The sequence below is a fragment of the Natrix helvetica genome (genome assembly GCF_964273705.1).
Source record: "Natrix helvetica genome assembly, chromosome: 1".
Lineage (NCBI taxonomy): Eukaryota > Metazoa > Chordata > Lepidosauria > Squamata > Natricidae > Natrix > Natrix helvetica.
Window position 1 is genome coordinate 285,683,197 of NC_138548.1, and position 24,033 is coordinate 285,707,229.

Sequence of the window (24,033 nt, forward strand, 5' to 3'; positions counted from 1 at the left end):
CACAGCCATATAATTCAGATTTGGCAATTCAGGCAATTTATTTCCACTCAGATTGCCTGCCTCCACTGCCCAGGTGCATGATGGTTTTCGGAAATATTTTGAAGATGCTATTTTCAGCAAATGTTTTCTTAGAATCAGACACTAGTTTTCAATGTTTTTTGCCTAGTATAATTCTTCAGTTAAAGAATGCTTTACAGTACTCCACTTTTACTAAAAAAAAATTACAACTTGATTTATTCTCCAGCTCTAAGGTTGAACATTAATGATTTTAAAATAGATGGTTCTTTTTAAATTTAGAACATAATTGGCAGACAAACTTTTCTGTTCATCTTGGATAAAACACAACCCAAAGCATTCTGAATTCTACTTTTGTTACCAGATCCAATGCCAGGTATATCTCAAGGTTTTTTGTTGTACCATATGGGCAGATAGCAGGAAGAGAAATGATATGAAATTTAATAATCAGGAAGCTATTTTTGAAGTTTTTAAAAAACTATGATCTTGGTGGAATAGAATAAATATCAAATGCAAATGAACAATTTGGGGACTCTGGAAGTTAGTTATAGTCTTAAATATATGGTTTATATTGTAAATTACTCTATACAAGAACTCCAAATGTTTCTATAGCCCACAGCGAATATATTTAGAAGCTTATTTATCTACAGTGTTGTTTCCTATTGATTATTAGTTGGTTCTGAATTGGGAGCATTCCCAAGACTTTCATCTCTTCTAAAGATCTTTGCTAGGTCTTCTGCATGGTCTACTCTTATCCCTCTAGAATACATTGTGTTATAGAGCCCCAATTCACAGCAGTACATACACCCTAGTAGTTCTATAGCATCTTTCCTGCCTATTGCCAGTCTTACCCTTTTGATTGTGCATTTCAAGTGCATCAATTCTAATTTGCCAAAGGGCAATTAACATTTCTACTTGCAAAAAATCTTTCACAACAGACATCACCATAGAATAGTTTTTCAGGGAAAACTAAATAATTTTACTTAAAATAGTGTTTGCTATTTGCTTTCTTATTGGTTAGATGAGTGGGATACATAAGATGGATGAACGCTTTCAACTAATCTTACTCTAATCATCATGCCTATAAGTGCAATACATGTTTCACAAGTGACAGAAACTAAATGATAGTAATGTAAATTAGATAACAGTTTCAATTAACCTTTTATATAGAAAAAGCATTGATCAGATTCATATTTGTGACTTGCATGCCTTGTAAATTGGTCCAGTGTTACAAATCATGTTATGCTAGCATTGCCAAAAGAAATGTAGGCTACTGTAGTTATTTCTAATCATAGAAATATGACAGAAAATTCTTAAATATGTTAAAGGAAAAATACATGAAAGCAGCGTTGTCTGCTTATTTATTTGAAATTAACTAAATTATACAATAAGGCAATACAATTATCCTAATACTGATAAAGGCAGAATGTCCCTTGAATGAGATATTTTTACAGATATGTGACATGAGATATGTACAAGTATTCCTATATTGTAAGAGGTTAAAAGGAGAAAAGACTTTTCAAGTATACCCCAACTTTATATGTGTTTACAAGAAATCTTAAATATATATTAGTTCATTACAATATTAACTTATTAATTGGACTTTTAATTAGTGTGGGGAATTAAAACATGGATTAATTGGAGTTAATGTATAAATTTGAGAGCAGCAGACAATAATATTGTACTACACATTGAATAAATATTGCCTAGATGTCTTAAATTCATGCTGCACAATGTATATAATCTATATTAAACTTTTTTTACATCAATTGCACAAAGTTCAAAGCTGAAACTTTTATTTAAATAATGCCAAACCAATTAAAACTACTTAAATACACTTTCTAACAAATTAGAAATATATTTCCAAGGGTCTTAAGTACATCTTCCAATTATACATTGCTATTCATCTTCTCCATTCCAATTTTGGAACTACATGATAAATGTTCACACTGTAATTGAGTGCTCATGGCCACCAGTCTGTAATCAGATCTTTTCACCTTCCCGTTACATGTAATGTGTATGCAGTGCTACAGTATTAAATTTCAAATCATTAAAATTCAAGACCCAAAACTTGGGGATTATACTTTATAATAATTTATTCACCTTCCTATTAACAAAACTAATGAAAGCTGTTCAGTAGGGGAATAAGATTTTACACCTTCAGTGCAAAATTGCACAATAGTGATGGTACTTACTTTTCCAAGAGGTCTTAAAAGTTCAAATGTACATACGAAAAGTAATTAAAATCATAATGTGCTATGTTTGGTCAGTATCTTGTCCCTAAAGGAATAATTTAACAAAAACCTAGTGTTTGTCCCAATTGAATTCTTGCTTCAATAAATGCAATATATCAGCAAATACAAGTATTCTAAATTGCATTTCCTTTAAATAAGCTTTCTCCAACCTAAGAAGTTAAATCTTCCAATGATATAGTATTGATTAATGTGCTAGTTTCTTAATTGTTTTCCTTTCAGAAAGACAATGAAATGCCACAAATGCTACAATTAAAAAACTTAGCCGTAATATTTGAGATGGCTGACAGATAGCGAAAGGAAGACATGTCATGCTGCTGTGCTGATTATTGCTTAACTGAAAAATCTAGTTGAAGTAATTACTACTATCAGAAAAGTAGTAATCCAGTTATCAGAAAATGTGCCAGAGAAGGAAAGAGATTTTGTCCAATACTAGCTTGATTAAATTGGTGCAAGGAAAGCTAGTAAAAGGTTTTGCAAGGAACTAGCGTGTGACTTTTTTTAAGGAAGATAGAAGATAACTACAAACATGCACACTAAGCTTGTACTGTCAATTTGACTATGCATGTGGTACAGTGACAGAATCACTAATTCACGTAATGGATGTGAAGAGAAGGAGGCAAGTGGTGTGTGTGTGTGTCTTTTTTCTGTTTCAACTGTACCTTTTTTGGCTGAAATTTCCCTTTCCAAGGCATCTCTGTAGGACCAGCATTTTATCAGAATGCATTTTCAAAGCACAGTATAACAGGCAACTATCATTTAGCAACCAATTAAGACACAAACTTCAGGGAAGCAGAGGGCCCAGGCTGAGCTCCACGTGATGGGTGAGCCAAATAACTTCACAACTCTGATCACACTCCTCTGTAGAGCGGATTGGAGCAGCAAGATTTTTGAACTCATGTCTCATCTTAAAGCTTACAGTAACTTTTCCTTCTTCTTTCTGTGGAGTAACTCTGATGAATATCCCAACTTTGTTAGCCTTCCGGAAAGCTATGATGCTACAAAAGAGGAATAATAACAACAACAATAACAAAACAACAATTTTAATTTTATTATTATAATAAATATTATTATAACTATTGATATTATATATTTTATTCATTAGACATAAAACTCAGTTGACGAGTTTCATGTTTAATGAATAAAGTATATAATAATAATAATAATAATAATAATAATAATAATAATAATAATAATAATAATAATAATAATAGGAAGCTGGCAGCAACCTGTATCAACCATTAGCACCAGTCAACGGTATTTGTGACTCATTTTTAAATGTTAGTTGACTGAGTTCCATGTTTAATAAATAAGAGATAATAATAATAAATACTGAGATAGTCTATTGTTCAAGTAAGGAACTGCCAATTCAATTTCCCGGATCTTGTAAACTTTCAATGCTGCCCCAGTCTCTCAATTTTCAGAAACAAATAATATCATCTCCCCCATCTTTTCATCAAGAATACTAGAATTAATTACCATAAATGGAAGAAGAGCTAGATGCAGTCCATATACTACTGTGTTTCCCCGAAAATAAGACAGTCTTATTTTCTTTTTACCCACAAAATATGGCCTGGGCCTTATTATGAGGGGAGGGTTTATTGTTTTGGGGTTGCCGGGCGGCTGCTCTCTTGCAAGCGGGCTCCCAAAGAGCCAGGCACTGCCTCATGGCTGAATGGCTGTGTTGCGCTGTTAACCGCAGTGCAACACAACAGCCATGAAGTGACCATGCTCACAAGTAGCCATCTGGCAAATCCCGTTTCCAGCTGGGCACAGCACCATTCACTGAGCTAGGGGTATCGCCAACCCGCATGAGCGCCTGTTCGCCGCCACCCCGCTCCCATGGCTTGGCGCCTTCGAAATGCCAGTGAATGGCGCTCTGCACGGCTGGAGAGGGGGGTTGCACGAGCAGCTGTTCCGCTCTCGCTCACACGCCTCCCAGCCTCATGATGCCCTGGCCCAGCTCTCCCTGCACAGCCAGGGCAACTCCGCTGCCACCATTCCAGCATGGCTTCCAAACCATAGAGTGTACACCCAGAACGGCCACTGTGGGAAAACTCGGTTTGGAAGCTGCCAAAAAAGCCATGCTGGAATGGCGGCAGCGGAGGTGCCCTGGCTCTGCAGGGAGAGCTGGGCCAGGGTATCGTGAAGCTGGGAAGCGTGTGAACAAGAGCGGAACAGCCGCTCACACAACCCCCCTCTCCAGCTGTGCAGAGCGCCATTCATTGGCATTTTGAAGGCGCCAAGCTGCGGGAGTCGGGCGGCGGCGAACAGGCGCCCACTCGGGTTGGCGATACCCCTAGGTCAGTGAATAGCGCTGTGCCCGGCTGGAAAGGGGGTTTGCCGGGTGGCTCTCATGAGCGTGGTAGCTTCATGGCTGTTGTTGCGACAGCACAACACAGCCATTCGCCCATGAGGCTGTGCCCGGCTCTTTGGGAGCCCGCTTGCAAGAGAGCAGCCGCCCGGCAACCCCCCTCTTCAGGTGGGCACAGCGCCTCTCACCAACCTAGTGGTATCCCAAAAGCACCAAGCAACATGATCACCTTTGCCTCCCCCCCGGTTCCCGTGGCTTGGCACCTTCGGGATATCGCTAGGTTGGTGAGCAGCGCTCTGCCTGGCTGGAGGTGGGGAGTTGTCCAGGAGGCTTATTTGCAGGGGAGGGCTTATATTTTTGCCCGCCAGAAAAATGTGGCACGGCCTTATTATCAGGACATGTCGTATTTTTGGGGAAACACGGTATAACAGAGATGTCAAACCCGAGTCGTCACATGACATATCGTGACTTTTTTTCCTTCACTAAAATGGGGGTGGGAGTGGCCAGCGCAGGCATCCGGCCCACAGGCCGTGAGTTTGATAACCCTGTACTATATCTTGCTTTAATAATTAAAAGCTATACTGATTTATACTACTAGAACAATTCTAGCAAAACTCTCAACCTCATATATAAGCATCATATAAGCAAAGTTACACGTCCTCTTCATGATCTGTTTTCTTCTGGGAGGAGGCTTTGTGGTATCCAAAGCAGAACATCCAGATTTAGTCATAGTTTTGTTCCATATAGTATCAACCTTATGAACTCTCAAGCTTCCTCTTTCAGAAATGTATTCAAGATGGACAGTGGTATTTTTTTTTATATATTTATATGCGTGTGGGGGTGGGGGGGTGCACTTCCTTTTGGGAGCAGGCAACCGAATTTCATTTTTAACCTGTGCCAGTGTGTTCCCAGTAAAAAATTACAATAAAGTTTATCCTATCTTTAGGATTACTGAACATAATACAGGTAGTCCTCGATTTACGACCATAACTGAGCCCAACATTTCCATTAAATGAAAATGGGACTAAATAGTTATATTACTCAAGAAATAGCTACAAAACAAATTTGGAGCTGGGTTACAGAAAGGATTCATTTTAGTCCATTGTCTTGCTTCCAACAGTAGCCACCCAAATGGGATGCTCACAAATAGGGCCTTAGCCTTAGTACTTGCTCCCTAGAAACGTCTATCAAAATACTACCTTCCTGGCAAGTAGTACCCTGTGGCAGTATCCAAACTAATGTCTAATGAAGGCTGCATCTGATGCTGATGTTTGCCAGAACTAAAATCACTGGTACAGTAGGTTCAGCTTTCATACTGAACATGTCGGAATATGTATCAGATGGATGTAGAAAATTCCATTTGCATTTTATGTATTATATATTATTTAGCCTATTTAAAATCTACTGCTACTAGGAGAAAAAATTTTTTTTTTAAATTTCCCCCTAGAAAAAGTGAAGATAGCATTGGTCAATTTTCAACAGTTGGTAAATGCAAATCTATAGCCTATGAAAGCAGACAAACAAACTTACTCAGGGTCATCCTGGAAATCTTGAGATTCTGCCAAGTCATCATATTCTGCTGCTGCATCTTTGCCAGCCAAGATTAGTTCCTTGGAAGGAACCGCTACCTGAAAAGAGACATAGGAAAAAAGTTTCATAACAAAAATGAAAACAACTCTAATTGCTAATGAAATTTGAGCTACCATATCCAAAAGATCTTCTCACAAGATCTAATACCTATGCTAATCATGGGTATTAAAAGCTTCCTCTCCTTTTTAAAAAATAACATATTGTTGTGTTAAGGCAGAAAACCATTCTGAACCTGAAAAAGGACTATGCAAGATAGTCACAATTAATATATCTTTAGCATAGTATCAGAGTATATACATTAGCTTATACACGTAAGATGATAAACCATACTACCTTTGCAGTACTATTAATATCCTCAGAATCATTTTCCTCACATTCTTTTAAGGTCACATGGGTAAGGTTTTCCACTGGATTGGTTAGAGTTAAAAGAACTTGACTTTCCTATGAGAGAGAGTATATAAGAGACAAAATATTCATGAAGGTTCTATATGATTCTATATCACCATTTTTGCCTGTATGATGCCCTTTTAGGAAGTGCTAACCTTCTAAATAGCAACATGAACAATTATTCCATTCGTTTTTCTAAACTATAAATATCCAATTCATATTGGAATTAAGGAATATTATAAATTAGTTTGTAGTCAACCAAACCAAAATCAAACATAAAAATCTGAAATATCAAGCAGCCCCCCCTACAGCATAACAAAACTTTAAAAGATTCACTGATTCACCCTCACTCAGCTTATTACCCCAGGCAACCAGTACATACATTTCTCAACAAGACTTTTTCTTGATGAAAGGTGCTTCCTGAGTCATGGCTGGGAGCAAACAGATGTGTAATTGCCTCCCCACAAACTCTTTCCTCTTTGATAAGAGAAAAAATATATCTTTTTTCCCCAGAGACCTCTGAGAGAAAGAAGCAAGAAATTGTGGGCTTGGGTTGGAGGAAGTTAAGATTCAGTTCTAACCTCAAATTTAAGACTGAAAGTTCCAGCAAGGATATGTAATAGAAGGAATCTTTTCAAGTCAAGGAATTATTACTTTAAGAAGCGTAAGTATATGCTTAGTTATCACATTAAAAATTTTGAGGGGGCTGTCTGGTTTTAATTTCCTGTCTCTGGTTATTGTTCTATCAGTCCTGTCTGATAGAAAGTGGCATCTCTTTCCCTTTTATATTAGTAGAGTATTTAAAAAAACACGTAAATTGCAGGGTTTTTTCCCCAGCGGGAGATTTCTATAAAGTGTTTATGATAATAGCAGCACTATTTAATCTCCTTGTCCACTGAATGTTTCATTTTCTTGTTTTTAATAAAGAAATTTTCCTTTGAAATTATAACTTGTAGTCATGATCTAGCTTCCCAAAAGAAAGTGGGGGGGGGGGGGCTATTTTCCATAATTATACAACTCAATGCTACAAAGGCCAAAGAATAGCATCTTTAAATTTCTTTTTCTCCCAATCTTTTCCCCTGTCTTTTACCAGAAACCAAAGAGTTTGCAAGATTAGTGAAAGGATATCAAGCAAGGACTTCCAGGAAGTCTGACATGGTGATCATAATTAGCAAGGACTACCCTGATGCTAGGAAAGTGGGTCGTGGCTTCTAAAACTAGAGGGCTTCTGGGAGAGAAGTTTGACACCTCAACGTTTTCACCTTAAGGTTTGGTGTTCTCACTATACCTAGTCTTTCCTACGTGAAAGAAAAGGGGGAAATGCTTCAAGATTTACAATTTTCAAAATCACACATTAAACTTATAATATTTTGTCATGCATTCCTTATGGGCATCTTTTTCAATTGTTTCATCCTGATAGGCTTTTGAATCCAATTTTAAAACAGTGGATTGTGAAACCATGAGTTAGAGTCATGCATGAACCAATGTTATTAAACATAACATGTTAGCTTTCCAGACCTCTGTCACATTTTAAACAAAACAGCAGATGCAGGCTTCATGAAGCTTTGAAGGTCCATCTCGAAAGAGGGTTAAAGTAAACAATTACTAACCTTCATATAGCGTAGATTAGGAATAGACATGATTCTCACTTCTGGGATGTAATTGCTATAAATACAAATAAAAAACACCAATAGGAAACATATGAATGCCATTGTCTCTAAGACATTTTGCTAAGTTTTATAATTTTAAATAACTCATTTTTCAATTATGCAGTTTTCAAATTATTCTCAACACTGAAGCATTTTTTAAAACTGGCAAAAGTTAAGATTGAGGAACAGGTTTTTTAAGGAGATTATATTGTAATGTATAGCTTCCAGTTTGTTTTTTCATACAATACAGTAATTGGTCTTACTGTGAATTCCTTTTTCTGTATTCACAGAAAGATGGACCTCACAGGAAAAAAACCATTTCATTTCTTGCAACTAGTAGGCAGGATTAGAAGATATTTTCCTATGCCATGAAGGAAATACCCTCCCTTCAGTAGCATGCACTAATTTCGGCTGAAAATCAGAAGTCTGGTAGCACTTTTCCAGACTTACATATTTTATGACTTGTGAGCTAGTAAAATGATATAGGATTCAAATTAGGATGAGGAAAGCAAGGAGGAAACAGTTCATTTATGCAGGTTACATACTACATAGATTACAGTGTTAATTGTGATGTTAAAACCCATTGTGTTCCTTGAAAACTTTTGATGTATGTGAGCATCTTCCTCTCCCTTCTGATTTTTCACTACCATAGATTTAATAAGGGTACAATTATTTCAGCAGGGTAGTTTAACTTCTTTCTAGGGTAAATCATTGTAGTAACAAAAAAACCTTGCCACTGACACGAGCACATAGGAAATGGAAGAACAATGTTGGATAGTTTACAGGATAATAAACAAAAGCAGCCACTGCTTCCTTAAACCTCTGTAACTTTCCATAAACTGTTTCATGCTTTTCCATCAAGCATGAAAGAGCCTTATAAGCATTATAAGCAACTGTTTCAGTATTGAGTACAACTAAGATCTAAAGACTGGCTTGCTCAGGCAGGAGGTTGTGCTAGTTATAGCTACCATGGCCTGCATGGGAAGATTATTGGGCTGTACTATAGAGGTGTTCAATACTAACACTGGTGCTCGCTTTCTCTGTTATATTCCACTGCTTTGAAGACCAATTCTCCACAATTCAGTCCAATCTCTGAATGGGCAATGCCCTTCCCTCAATCACTGATGCTCAGGTATGATCTCTTTTCAGCACAGATCAGCTATGCTTGTCAGAATCACTTAGCTTGATTACTTATACTTCATGATGTTAGCACAAACTTTTCACTATTTATTAATCTATTTATTAAATTTATATGCCGCCCATCTCACTGATAAGGCAACTAAGCATTGCTTTTTCCAAACCCTTTATTTTTTCTTTCTCAACCCTTACCATAGAGCTGAAAGGACAGCTGACTTTTTCTAGAAATCAAGGCTAAAGACTGAAGGAAGCAGTTTCCTCCATGAGATAGACGTTATCTTATCTTCTGGCTAGGATAAGTAGAATAAATCTTACCTGCCAGTTGGCATTGTCAATGAATAATACTAATTCTTAATCTGCCGAAGCAGAAATCAACTGAACTATTAGAAGCACACGTACTTGAATTAAATGGGGATTACAGCCTTGTCAAAGAAAAACATAATAGTTAACATAACATCTAGCTAATTGCACTGCATTGTTTAATAAAACTGGAATTTTTAAAACTATTTTTTCCACACATTTATTGTATCTATATTCATAAGAAAAGCTAAAATAGAAAGTCTGTTACTAGCACACTATTTTTGTGTATGCTGGAACTTGGATTGCAAGAATCTTAATTTGCTAGAAGAAACAGTATACAGCAGATATAGATTTGTCCCAAACATGAGAATTTGCTTCATGTCTTTTGATTTCTTGCAGTAGTTTTCAAAATACTTACACAGCAGCCAATTGAATTTTGAATTTTATCGATGTGGGGTTGAACTCTGGTTTACTCAAATTGTGTTCGCATTTCTACAAACAAAAGAAAACAAATGAGAATAAGAAGTTTGCAAAGCTATGCTCAAGAATTACAAATATCACTGCAGAACCATTTTAATTTACTCAATTCACTAAACAGAATGTAAGGGCTGGACTGTATCCAAGAGTGGCTGTTGACAGTAGAATGGAAACTGCTACTGGGATAGATTCTTCCTATCTCAAATCTGCTACAGAGAACCCACTGTTCTCCAGAATAGATATGAAGTGGCATGAGTACGGGGGGGGGGGGGGGGACTAAAGGCATTCATCCATATGAACATAAAGCATTTCCTTAACAATGGAAGTAGCCTATAAAAATGTTGAAAGATTTTATTCAGACATTAAAAAAGACAATGTTTGTTTCCTAAAAAGAACTTGCTCTATTGTCAGTTCTAGTCCAAGAACGATGTAAAAAAAAGTCAGTCAAACTTCAGTTCTTTATTTGCATAACATTGTACAGACAGAATCTTGCCAGATTAAACCTATGCTACTCCACCCTAATGGAGATACCCTGGGAAATTCTAGGGAGGAATTGCCTATCCTAAATATATCTTCCTCTTCTCACAATCCAGCTCCAAACTGTGCTTCATCTTCTCCCACCCTTGGAATATGGTCTCTCCTTCCTGGGAATTAATTAGGGCATCTTGTGGAAACCTGACACCTTGTGTTATGGTAATATTCCCCCTTATAGACACATTGCAACACAACTGTCAAAGTTTATTTAGTTCAGGATGTTGTTTCCTATCACAGCTAGCCACAAGCCTTTGACAAGATGATATGGGGAGATGGAAACATACCTTGCATATAAACTGATAAGAGATATAACCACCATGCAATTGCCTTCTGCACCACAAATTTATCCAACTTAACATTTAAACCTACATTCATTTTGACAATGAATTCTACAAATAATACTAATTTATATTCTAAATGTATCTGTTAGGATAAGATTCTTTACCTCTTTGGAGCTTAGCCTTTAATTACTTTCCTTAGGTCGTTAGTGCTCATATTTCAAATAAGAACTAAAGAACTAATTCAACTCAATATGCTTGTAGTTGAAATAAAACACTTAGTGTCTTCCTCATTCTATTTATTTAGTGTGCATTGCCTGGAATTGTCAGTGTTCCATTTTACTCCTTACCACTATTATCAGTATCCACTGGAATGAAACAGGGAAAGCTGCATCTTTGTGACCTCACAAGCAAAGTAAGATGAACTTGGTATCATGAAAGATCAAGCTATGTGGTTATCACTTTTAGCAGTATAAATTTACAACTGGGTTTCATCACTGTAAAATGCATTTATGAAGGACACTGCCTCATTTTATAGACCCAGAGAAGCAATATTTTCCTATTGAATTTATTGTAATCTAAGAATTCTCAAAACATGCAATCCCATGCTGATTACATTCAAAATCAGCCAAGGCTGAAAGAGTTATATGGAAGAAAATTACAATTCCAGGACAGGGAATTCGGGAATTTGTATATAATCTCTAATTTTGTCAAAAGTGACTATGATGGCAGTATAGTTTTTTATAATGACTACATACCCTGCATCGCAGTGAGCGTTTGATCAGAAGGTGCTTATGACGAGGGTAAAGTTGAGAAGCACAAATGGGCTGAAAATCTGGCTGCAGGAGGCGCTGCTTTAAGGTTGTCACTGTTCACAACATAGGAAGTTCAGAAAATTCAGAAATCTCAGTTCATGATTTTGAATAATAAGAACAAGCATTATTTGAATCAATCAGCTTGGACAGAAATGTGACAAAGACAAGCTAAACTATTACCTTCTGTTAGATTGACTGGCCTTGTGTAATAATCCTCAGGTAAAGGTTCTACTTCTTCCACAGCCTGAGCTGGTTCAATTTTTATCTCCTTGTGGTCTTCCCCTTCTTTCAGCCTGAGGTAAAGGGAATGGATTGATTGCTTTTAAAAGAAGCCATAAAAACCTGAGCAGTACTAAATTGCTGGTTCAAATGAAGCAGTATAGAACTGCTAGAGATCAATTCTTTACTTATGTTCAGATCCTCTTGCAGCACTTGGAATAGTAGTACCAAGCGGTAGCATTCAACCTAATTTATATTTTAACACTGAATTAATATAGTTAATAGCAAATTTTAGAGGTAAGAACAGGAGCTGTATTTTTTTTTAATAAAATGACACTTTAGACAAGATCACAGGTACAGCTTAGATGTCCACACACTGGTGTTAAAAGTATAGCATTTAACTAATCAGCTAAAGAAGGAAGACGCAGAATTATACTTGATTCTGAGACTATTTCCATTTTATATGATTGGGATTAAGCAACTTTATCAATCATTGATATGAAAGAACTAGTACTCACGAAAGTCCAGTAAGGGCGCTGATAGGGGCCCCAGGCCTCTGACGTTGGAGCCTGGTTCCAAGGCCATATTTGTCCTAAAAGAGATACAGATAATCCTTGATTTGACTGGTTGCTTAACAAACCTTCAAAATAGTGCGACTGAAAAAAAATAATCCTTGAAGTTATGGTTGCCACACCATCCCCACAGTCACACATTTCAGGTGGTTGGCAGTCGGCTTACATTTACAATCAGCTTGCAGAGTCCCACAATCATATTATCATATTATGCTACGTTTTTGCCATTTTTCAGCAAAAATATGTTCATTGGATAAAGTGGTTTGCTTTAACTACCACAGTGACTCATTCAATGACTGTCGTAAAAACAGTCATAAAATGAGTCTGAGCACGTGGTGCCTCAACTTACTACCACAATTACTGGAAACCAAAATTCTGGTCACAACTGTGGTTGTGAGTCAAGGATTACCTGTCAATAACAAGAGGTATACTGGCAAATGAAAACATACCATCTTGACGTTTGAGGGCAGCTTAAAAACAAGTGGATCAATTTCAAGAAAAGCAAATCTGGAAGTTTTCTCCATCCAGAGAAAGTTTTGATAGTTTGATGAACAGAAATCAAACATACAAAAGCTAAAAAAAAAGCAGCAAGCCCCTCAATCACTGTTTATTCGACTTAAAAGTATTTTCATTTAGTGATTACACTTAAATTTCACTTGATTATTAAATCTTCTAGCTCAGAACATAAATACTTATTTATTAAATGTATTTGCTGCCTATCTCGTATCCAGACACTGGGCAGCTTACAACATAAATAGTTTAAATTCTAGGAGGAATTTGGCCTACTTTTGTGGACAAATACCCTCTATTGCAACAGACCTGAAGAAGATCTAGAGCTGAAAAATACTTAATGACTATAATGATATGAAATCATCCTATTATACCATACTTGAGTTAACAACAATCAGCTGAGAACTTGCAACAAATTGATTGACATTCTGTGTTGTGACAGAAGATATCAAAACTGAAGGTTGTCAATTTCTAAGGAAAAGTAGGCTGGATTCAAAAGTGTTCTGCTGTATACAAAAAATAATTGAAACAGTTCTTTTCCCATTAGTGCCAGACCAGTGCACTAAAAAAAATGAAAAAAAATGAACTAAATATATGTACAAGAGGTCAGGCAACTTCTCAGAAAAGTATGGTAACTGCTAGCATTGAAAGCAGATTTTATATGGCAATGTTACTGAGTCAGGTGGTTTGAATTATTTTACTTATCTTCCTGCTGCTCCTAATAGTTCAGTCCGTGTTATCTTCATAGTAAGGATAGGTTTAGCTCCATACAAAGGGTATCAAACTGGCAGCCCGTGGGCCGGATGCATCACGCGCAGGCCATGCCTATATCAGCTCCACGAATGGGAAAACTGTCATGAAATGTCATGTGATGGCAATGTGACACCGGGAATTTGACACCCATGCCATGTACTATTTTAAAAATTGCTAAATATTTTGGGATACTATTTTGCCTCTCTAGCTCACCTATTATTTTGTAAACTTTTGGTGGGTGGCTTATTGTTTTAGTTTAAAGGAAAGGTCATTTATCTACTTAACATATCATATAACATATATATTAAGTTTCTATACAGGATTGCTATTTAAAAGGATTTATGATTTTTAACAGGGAAAGAAATATTTAAGTGGCAAAATTGTAGACAGGGAGTAATGTAGGTATAGGCTATCTATAGTTCAAGAGGACTAAAATGTGTCAAAGAATCATAGACAGTGGAAACCCAAAACATGTCCAGGCAAAATCTATCCAACTGTTCTTAATAGTACTACAATTCATCAAAGATTATGACCTCACAGAACATTTATAGGGTCTTATACTGAACACTTTTGGTTTTATATTAAAAAAAAAAGGAATACACTGAGTTATATGACTACTAAACTCAAATGCATATTAATTCATTCAGATTGAATATTAACTTTCCTATTATGAGCATGTTAGTCACCCAAATGCAATAAAGACAATTTGACTAGCTGAATCCAGCTAATGGAACCAACTAAAGGAACTTACCACTACATGTATAGTATGTTGCTGTGGAGAGCCCCAAATTAGCGGCAGGTAGTAACGGAGATAAAAAAAAATGCACCAATAAAGACAAAAGCAATGCACAGAGCAAGCAGGTTATAGTGTTATCCAAAAGGCAGCAAGCATACGCAAAATTATTTAGCCAAGAAAAAAAATAAGCTTTTCATTTGACACTGACTGCATAGCTGAAAATTAAAACAAAATGCATATTTAAATCTAAATATCTCAGACATTACATTTGTGCCGACTCTGAGCTAAATCACTCTATACAGAATAACAGTAATCAGCATTTGAAAATCGAAGGTATTGGGGCCCATTTCCAAATCTGAACCTTCACTGTAAAATACAAGCCAAGTCACTTTATAATTTCAAAGTATGAATGCCTAACCCTACATTTATTTCAAGTACAGGTAGTCTTCAACGTACGACCACGTTTCAGCCCAAAATTTCTGTTGCTAAACAAGACAGTTAAGTACATTTTGCCCCATTATATTAACTTTCTTGCCACAGTTGTTAAATGAATCACTGCAGTTGTTAAGTGAATCTGGCTTCCCCATTGACTTTGCGTGTCAAAAGGTAGCAAAAGGGAATCACATGACTCCAGAACAGTGCAACTGTCATAACTATGAGTCAATTATCAAGCATCTGAATTTTGATCACAAGACCATGGGATTGGTGCAATGGTCATAAGTGTGAACAATGGTCATAAGTCACGTTTTTCACTGCCGTTGTAATGTCAGTCACTAAATGAATTGTAAATTGAGAACTACCTGCAGATGATACCTCTTAATAAAACATAAGCTATGAAAACTTCACATAAGCTCCAATTATTATTTTTTACATTTCCTTGCTTCAGTTTTAAAAATGTCAACTACAACAATTGTATCACTGTACTTTAGAATGTTACGTATGATTCTCACTGGGTGACCTCAACAATTTCTGTGCTGTTTTCCTAGCTTACCGAAAAAGCCAGTGGCATGTATGGTCGACGGCGAACTAATTTTTTACGATCTCTTTCCATCTTCTCCTTCTGAGCCAATTGTTGATAATATTCCACTAGTTTATTAATCTATATAAAAAGAAACATTTTAAGCTTTTCATGAGAAAGCACTTTCTTCACAAGATTTTTTTTCCTGAATTCACCCTGATTTTTTTTTTTAAATAACCTTTCACTGCATTTACAAGCCTTCACATAGTGGAGTTTAAGATTTACCCTCTCTCTTCCTAGAACTCTTTCTAACCCCATTTATTTTCTTTATAGAATATTTTATGTTTAATTTGTGCCACTACGGGATGTTGCTTTGCACCTGGGACATTGGGAGAAGCCCTGTGAGGAGACGCCGCTGCCAATGTGCAGGAAATCCTCCCCCCCCGCCCCCGATCATCCTTTCAAAACGTAGTTTCACCAGAATGAAGAGGTGGCTGGAAGCGGTGTTTGCGTTGGGTTGGGCTTTCTTTGCAAGGCAGACGATCTGGGGAGCAAGAGATTTAGGAAGCCTGGGCTGGCGTGTGTCCATTTCTCCAGTGAAGCATCTGATTCATCCCCAGGGGTGAACGTTTCACCCTTCATCATCTCTCTGCCCTGGCTTGGAAGCTGCAGAGGAAGCCTGCCATGCCCGGTGAAGGGGTGAGGGGGGAGAAGTGACAGCAAGAGGAGCCACGTCTCACTCCACACCTCTCCCCCACCCACCTGCCACCCGTCTCGCTAAAGAGACGGTGGGGAAGGGAAGCAGTCTGGATTCTGTTAGCATTGGGGCGGGGTGAGAGGAGTTGGGCTGCGAGACATGCGTCCTACCCGAGACTTGCAGCTCCATCGTGTTCCTCACTGTTTTGTTCAGGGAAGTTGAACTCGCAATATTTTTTTTTACAGGGTGCTTCCCTGGACAAAACAGTGAGGAACATGATGGAGCTGCAAGTCTTGGGTAGGACGCATGTCTCGCAGCCCAACTCCTCCCACCCCGCCCCAATGCTAACAGAATCCAGGCTGCTTCCCTTCCCCACTGTCTCTTTAGCGAGAGGGGTGGCAGGTGGGTTGGGGGAGAAGTGAGAGGTGTGGAGTGAGACGTGGCTTCTCTTGTTGTCTCTTCTCCCCCCCTCGCCGGGCATGGCAGGTTTCCTCTGCAGCTTCCAAGCCAGGGCAGAGGAGACAAAATGCTCACCCCTGGGGATGAATCAGACGCTTCACTGGAGAAACTGTCCCACGCCAACCAAGGCTTCCTAAATCTCTCACTCCCCAGATTGTCCCCCTCGCAAAAAAAGCCCAACCTGATGCAGAGCGGTGACAGGACACATCAGAGCAGTGCCGGCCAGCCACTCGACCAGCGCAAAGAACAGGGAGGGGAGGCGATGGGGCAACAGGACATGCAGTCCCATGCTTGCTGCCTCCTGCATCCTCAAAATAATAAGACAATCCTTCCCCCCCCCCCCCGATAATAAGACCAAGGCCATATTTTGTGGGTCAAAATAAAATAAGATCCTGTCTTATTTTCGGGGAAACAGTGTAGTAAATTAATTTATTCCCGAATAAGCCTGCAGTGTTAAAACTATCATTGTAAACATTCAAAATGTTAAAAAATGTCTCAAAATATATTCCAAAATATATTTTAACACTCTGGCATGTGTAGCTTATATTTTTGTTCTTTTTAAACAGCATCATGTTTTATTGAAACAATAGGATATGCATGTGCACACACACACACACAATACTTATGTAGATTAAGCTACATCCAGACCAGTTTTTCATTCTTGGACTAATTACTGCTGTGTCTTTCCCTAAACAGGAATTAAGCTGAGCTGGAGCAGGATTCTACCTATCAAGCTTTGTCACCCGTCTTAATTAATCTGTTAATTCCAAGGTCATCCAAATAACTGCATCAGAAAGAGAAAGAAAACTTTGAATTACCAATGTCTTTCCCTTGTATGGGTCTTTTACCTAAGTTATATTCAGTACTCAAAGGTCAAATCAGGTTCATACCAGAGAAATCCAGAAATGATCTAAGCTTTTGCTTTCCAAAACCTATTACAAACATCAATGACTAGAAGCTATCTAGTTGTTTGCAGGAAGACAATTGATCTGGGAAGAAAAACTGACCTGAGCAAAAGGTAAACCTCCTTTTTCTAAAAATGATACAAGGACTGTGATCTTTCCTATACAGATCATACCTTTTCCTATTGCATTTACAGAGCTAATAAGATTAGTGCAGTGTCTCAAAGCAGGGCAGCTATGGAAAAATACATGGACTTGATGATTTTTCCACCAACAGTTTCATACCTAGGCCGACAATTATATTACACTGCTAAATTAGTTGGGGGAAGATTGTGAATAATACTTGAGACTTATTCTCTCAAACTTAAAGTACTAGATATGAGTTTTTTTAGTTACCTTTTGTGTATAAGGATTTTCGGGTTCCTGCCAACCTCCACTGGCTGCAATATAACAAAAAATAACATCAACAATTGAAAAGGGAATCATGAAATACATGTTCTAGTCAAAAATAAGCTATATAGAAAATAACTCTGCTAAATCCATCACTGGGCTAATACTGTTATTTAAAATGACATAATATTGTGTGCTTCATCATTGTATAATGTGAGTCAGAAAGCAGCTTGTGTTTCTAATCTAGCAACTGACTGTTGGTTAACATGATTGAAATGTCAATCATGCAAAACAAAGACAGGTGTTCCCCTTTTGACTGATAACTGTGCATAACATGTAGTTTTGTAAGCCATCCTAGTCCCATTTATTTTAGATATAACACTCACCAACTGACTTATCTGCCATGCCAACATCTCTAGATGTCCAACGGCAAAATCCACAGGCCAGATAATAAGCTTTTTTCATTGTAGTCTTAGCTGGATCATCAGGCAATGGAGCAGGAATGCTTGTTGCTCGGGTAGAAAGGGTGTGCATACAGCAAGGGCAATCAAAACAGTTGGCACACCTAAGCAAGAAGACACCAATATTAGCTTTTTAACTGAATGGATTTGTTTGCATTTACCAACAGAGTGACAATGCTCATTATTATGTAAACCGTATTTATTTCTTAAAATTGAAAGCTGTATATAAATTGGAGCCAAGGCTCTTGACTTATAAATGTACATATAATTCCAAAACCGTTTTTAAAAATAAATATTTTAAAATATTTTTTGCTCAGAAAAATTCATTGAGGCAATCAACAGGAAGCAAATTCATGTATCTAGTCCATTATAAAAAGACAAAAATCCTGTCATGCGTATTCCTTCATTTTTATAACAATCAATCTGTTAAGATTCTATATGCTATAAGTCCTCAACTTACAACACTTCGGTTAATGACTTTTTGAAGTTTCAATAACACTGAAAAAGTGATTTATGGCCATTTTTCACATGACCACTGCAGCATCCCCATGGTCATGTGATCCAAATTCAGAAGCTTGGCAACCAACTCATATTTATGACGGTTGCAGTGCCCAGAGTCATGTGTTCACAATTTGTATCCTTTTGACAAGCAAAGTCAATGGGGAAGTCAGATTCACTTAACTGTATGGCAACCGTGTTACCAACTTAACAAATGCAGTGATTCACTTAACAACTGTGGCAAGAAAGGTTGTAAAATTAGACAAGTCACTTAACAAATGTCTCACTTAGCATCAGAAATTATGGGTTCGATTATGGTCATAAATCGAGGACTACCTGTACTATTAAATTAAAAGTGAGAGTCAAATTAATAAGTATGTAGTCAAATATAAAGAGATTATGCAAAATACAAAAAAGCTTTAGGAAAAGAAAGAGAGGGGGAATGTAGTCTTACCTGTTTTTTTTCAGCTTAGCTTCAGCTGAAGGCATATTCTCCAAGCAGCTGGGACAATAGTGAGAATCCACCTACAGAATAATTTTAAAGAATCATCATTCTTCACCACTATACTTGAACTAATGGTGTATCTTAGATTTGGAACAAGATCCAATACCAGAAAAAAAGTAAGACTTCTGCCTTTCCTGGCTAGTTTCAAATATACACCTTGATGTTTGTGGGGAAAAAATTGTCCCATTTTAAAATAAAATATTAAAATGTAACATCAAACGTCATGCTCAGGAGACATAAGGTGATTCAGAAGAGCTGACAATTAAATGAAGGGAAAATATTTTTCTCCAAAACTGCTGAATTTCTTTCTAGTCTAGATATTATTATTGAGATGAAATTTAGTTCTGTACCAGAAAAATAGTCAGCATCCTTATTAAACTACAATCCCCAGAATTATTAATAATTAAAATTGGGATAAAAAACAAATTTATAATTAGCAGTGATTCAGTGAATTTTCTAGCAGAGATTTTTCTCATTCTCAACTATTAATATTTTGAACAGGAGATGTCAAAAAACAAATTTGGAATTTGTCCTGCCATGAACTAATTCTTAACATTTATTTTCTATCTAACTGGGTTCCAATAGCTTGTCACCTTCTTTAATTACTTTTTAGGGTTTTTTTTCAGAACTGAACAACTGAAAAATAAGTAATTCAAAACTAATACTTCAGATTAGGACCATTTAATCATAATGACTAAGATATTTCTTGTTCCGTGCTTATAGACCAGAGGTGTCAAACCTGATCACATCACAGGCCATATCATGACATATCGGGATTTTTTTTGCCCTTGCGGAACCGGGGTGAGCGTGGCCTTTATGAGCCACATCCAGCCCGCAGGCCGCGTGTTTGACACCCCTGCTATAGACAGTTTTAAAATGGAAATTGGTTCGCATTCAAAGACATATACAGTAACAGAATAAGATTTAAAAAGTAAAGTATTCCACTTCATTCATATTCATACAGAACAAAACTGGGTCAATCAATCAAAATAGAGCTGGAGAACCTATACCATTTCAGACAAGTGACTGTCCAGTCTCTTCTTAAAAACTCCACTGATGAACCACCCAGAGCTTCTGAAGGCAAGCTGTTCCACTGGTTAATTGTCCTCACTGTTAGGAAGTTTCCCCTTAGTTCCAGGTTACTTCTCTCCTTAATTAGTTTCCATGCATTATTTATTATCCTGCCTATAGGTGCTTTGGTAAATAAGGTGAACCCCCTCCTCTTTGTGGCAACCTCTCAAATGCTGGAGTACTGCTATCATGTCACCTCTAGACCTTCTTTTCTCTAGACTAGCCAAACTCAAATCCTGCAATTGTTCTTTGTATGTTTTAGTCTCCAGGCCTTTAATCATCTTAGTTCCTCTTCTTTGCACTTTTTCCAAAGTCTCAACATCTTTTTTGTAATGTGGTGACCAAAACTGGATTCAGTATTCAAGGTGTGGTCTTACTAGAACGGAACTAATACTTCACATGATTTTGATTCTATGCCTCTGTTTATATAACCAAGGATTGTATTAACTTTTTGGGCTGGTGCCGCACACTGCTGGCTCATATTTAAGTGATCATCCACTAGTAAATACTTATTACATTTACTTAGTAAATAAAAGCTAGTAAATAGTAAAATAACTTCCAAAACAGATATTTACAATTTTGAGACTGCAACCCAAACAATGTAAAAATTAAGTTTAGGAAGAAGAGTCTCATATTTGGACTCTTCTAGAATGTTTGGAACAGCAAAGTTCCTTTACTATTTTGTGTTCAACCAATGCAAAACTTGTTTAAAATTTGGAACTCCCTATAAAATCTGAACAAAAGTTTCATGTTTTTATTGGTGCAGTCACTTCTCTGCAGTTCAAATGACTAATACTAAATTGTTATTGAATAAGGTTGTTTAATAAATTGATTTTCAGTATTACAAACTACAGTACTGAATTCCAAGTGCGCCCTAGCTTGGCAAACTGGACAGCACATCGGAATTCTGTGAAAATGTCATGGGAATTTCTCCAAAAAGATGGCCACTGTGAATGCTCACACAAAAATCAATGTACTAGTCTTTCAGCATATTCTATCACAGTGATGGCAAACTTTTTTGGCTCGCGTGCCATAAGGGCGGGAGCGCAGGGGGGTCGTGTGCGGGCGTGCCTCACCCATATGCAACACATGACTCCCCCCATTGCGCATGCGCGCATGAGATCCGCAACCCCCCATTTTTTGCATGCTTTTTTTGCCCTCCCCAGGCTCCAGAGGCTTTATAGGAGACTGGGGAGGGCGAAAACAGCCTCCCCCCCCCCCCCCGGAGGCCCTCCGGAGGCTTCAGGGACCTTCAGGAGGCTTCCCTGAAGCCTCCAGAGGGCTTAAACCGACCCTATGAGCAACCCGGAAGTCTGTTCCTGAACTTCTAGTTTGCCCATAGGGCCTGTTTTTTGCACTCCGGAGGCTTCAGGGAAGGTCCTGAAGGCTCCGGAGGGGGGAAGGAGGTTCTTTTAGCCCTCCCCAGGCTCCTATAAAGCCTCTGGAGCCTGGGGAGGGCGAAAAATGGCTTCAAAAAAGGCTGAACTCAGCTGGCCAGTGTGTGCATGCGCAGTGGGCAGCTGACAGGGAAACGCCTCACGTGCCCTGACAAATGGCTCCACGTGCCACGTGTGGCACGTGTGCCATAGGTTCGCCATCCTGGCTCTATCATATCTGTTTTTTTCTATCCTTTTCTACACACGTGGGCCTACTTCATACTTCAGTCCTCAATCATTTTCATTTTTAAAAAATGCCTCCAGAATATATCTGGGGACCAGGAGCATTCTTCAGAATACTGTTTGTGTTTTGCAGCACCCTAATATCCCATTAAATAAAATATATCTAAAATTAAAATGAAGTGAGGCATTTTTTCTGCAGCAAATCACAAAACACGTCCCCAAGAACTTTGAAACTTACAGCTGCCAAAATATGAATCAAGTCTGTAGTCCACTTGAAATTGCCCGTTGTGTTTTTTACAAATACAAGTTTCATATAGTTAGATGGCTTAGCAGTACCTGATACAAGTTTCATATAGTTAGATGAGTTAACATTACCTGATTGCCAACAGTACTGTTGTATTCCTCGACTTACGACCAGTCTGCCCTGCCTGTCAGCTAGCAACAACCAAGGCAAATAAACTGCTCTAATTCACCTCAGACACATCCAGCCTCATTCCTACACCTAGAACTTAATAAGTACCACCTAGACTCCAATTGGACTGAGGCAGGCAGGCAGGCACCCAGGACATAAATATTTAAATATAAATATATGGGGGTGGGAGAATAAAGATGTGGCTTAAACTGTCTCAGTAACCAACTGGGAGGCATAGCATGTGATGATGTCTGAGCAGGGAGTGATGGCAATTTACACAGGAAAAGCAACAATTTCATGGGAAGAAATTATATTTCAAATACATATGCTAAAAGATTCCCCTCCACCCTTCCTATAAATCTCTTCCTCTCTTCCCTACCCACAATTTACTCCCTTTCAGCCTAGCCAAGGCAGCACAAAGGGACACTGACAGCGGGCGGGGGGGGGGGCACGCGCCCCAATCGAGGTTCTGTTCTCGAGCTCCAAACCAGAAAAACAGCCAATTGGATGAAGAAAGAAAGGAGCTAGGACTGCGAGTGGCAGCAGAGTTAGCCAATCCACACCGCTGGCCTGCGATTAAACTCCCCGGCCTCTTCAACGCGGCCAATTTACCTCATGCGAGACACACTCGAGAGAACGGAGCTCGCTGCAGTAGCGACAGAAATACAGATGCGAAAGCGGCATGCGGATCTCCTTTTCGCCGCGCACCAGGTAGGAGACGCGGTCCGACTGAAGAAGGGAGGCCATCTTGGCAGAAAAAGAAACCGGCCCCCAAGCTTTCCGGCGCGCCGCCGCACCCAACACGCCCCGATTTCCGCCACGTGATCCGGAAACATTCGGTCTCGTGCATGGGCCGCGGTAACCAGCGTGTCGTCATTTCCGCCAGTTCTCTACAAGTGATATCGGACAGAGGGGCGTGAAATGGCATTGAGAATTCCTTGTCATATTTAAAATTAGCGCGTCTTATTGCAATTTGATACATTTATCTTCTCCAGTCTATGTACATCTTAAACAAAAACCCATTTTCCGGCTGATGGTTGTTGTAATCAATCAGACTTTGGAGGTGCTCTAATCCAACCTCCTACTCAAGAAAGAAACCCTACCAGGCAGTGGCCTATTGGCCAACGGGCCGCGTGAGTGGCTAGCCAATGCGCGCGCGTACACCCCCACCCCCACTCGCGCTACCGCCGCGCGCGCCTCCGTGCGCGCGTGCGCGGCTAAAGTCGCCTCTTCCCCACCCACCCCTCCGGGCCGCCAACCCAGATAGGCTGGAGAAATCTGTTTTATACCATTTCAGATAGATGGCTCTCCAGTCTTTTTTCTTAAATGACCTTCCGTGATCCATTCCCCTGGGAGGCAAAGACGTTTAGGGGGGGGGGGGGGATTGGATGAGTATTGCAAGTCTATCACTTGGAAAAGATTGGCATTATTGTTGTTGTTGTTGTTGTTGTTGTTGTTGTTATTATTATTATTATTATTATTATTATTATTATTATTATTATTATTATTATTATTATTATACG

General features: G+C 38.4%; 1 protein-coding gene across 2 annotated transcripts; it reads right to left on the reverse strand.

Annotated features, from left to right (window-relative positions):
* Window positions 1-1,359: 1,359 nt before the first annotated feature.
* On the reverse strand, window positions 1,360-23,326 carry DCTN4 (dynactin subunit 4). 2 transcript variants are annotated; one of them, XM_081950781.1, is made up of 14 exons: window positions 23,123-23,326; window positions 19,358-19,428; window positions 18,331-18,509; window positions 17,951-17,994; window positions 15,530-15,637; window positions 14,554-14,574; window positions 12,486-12,559; window positions 11,929-12,041; window positions 11,692-11,801; window positions 10,063-10,136; window positions 8,169-8,223; window positions 6,505-6,612; window positions 6,112-6,209; window positions 1,360-3,265 (listed from the first exon to the last, which is right to left on the reverse strand). In XM_081950781.1, the coding sequence occupies exons 1-14, from the start codon at window positions 23,255-23,257 to the stop codon at window positions 3,052-3,054; spliced, it is 1,404 nt and encodes a 467-aa protein (XP_081806907.1). In that variant the 5' UTR covers window positions 23,258-23,326; the 3' UTR covers window positions 1,360-3,051. The 2 variants fall into 2 exon arrangements, with proteins under 2 accessions (XP_081806907.1, XP_081806908.1); XM_081950782.1 differs by lacking the exon at window positions 14,554-14,574 and having other exon boundaries at window positions 23,123-23,324.
* Window positions 23,327-24,033: the final 707 nt, after the last annotated feature.

Bases quoted from the DNA above. Each gene is read 5' to 3' on its own strand.
- DCTN4 (XM_081950781.1), bottom strand. From the start codon at position 23,257: ATGGCCTCCCTTCTTCAGTCGGACCGCGTCTCCTACCTGGTGCGCGGC. The intron at 11,802-11,928 runs GTAATAGTTTAG...TGTTGTGAACAG, and splicing joins GCCAGTCAATCTAACAGAAG to TGACAACCTTAAAGCAGCGC. The intron at 6,210-6,504 runs GTAGTATGGTTT...GTCTCTTTTCAG, and splicing joins ATATTAATAGTACTGCAAAG to GTAGCGGTTCCTTCCAAGGA.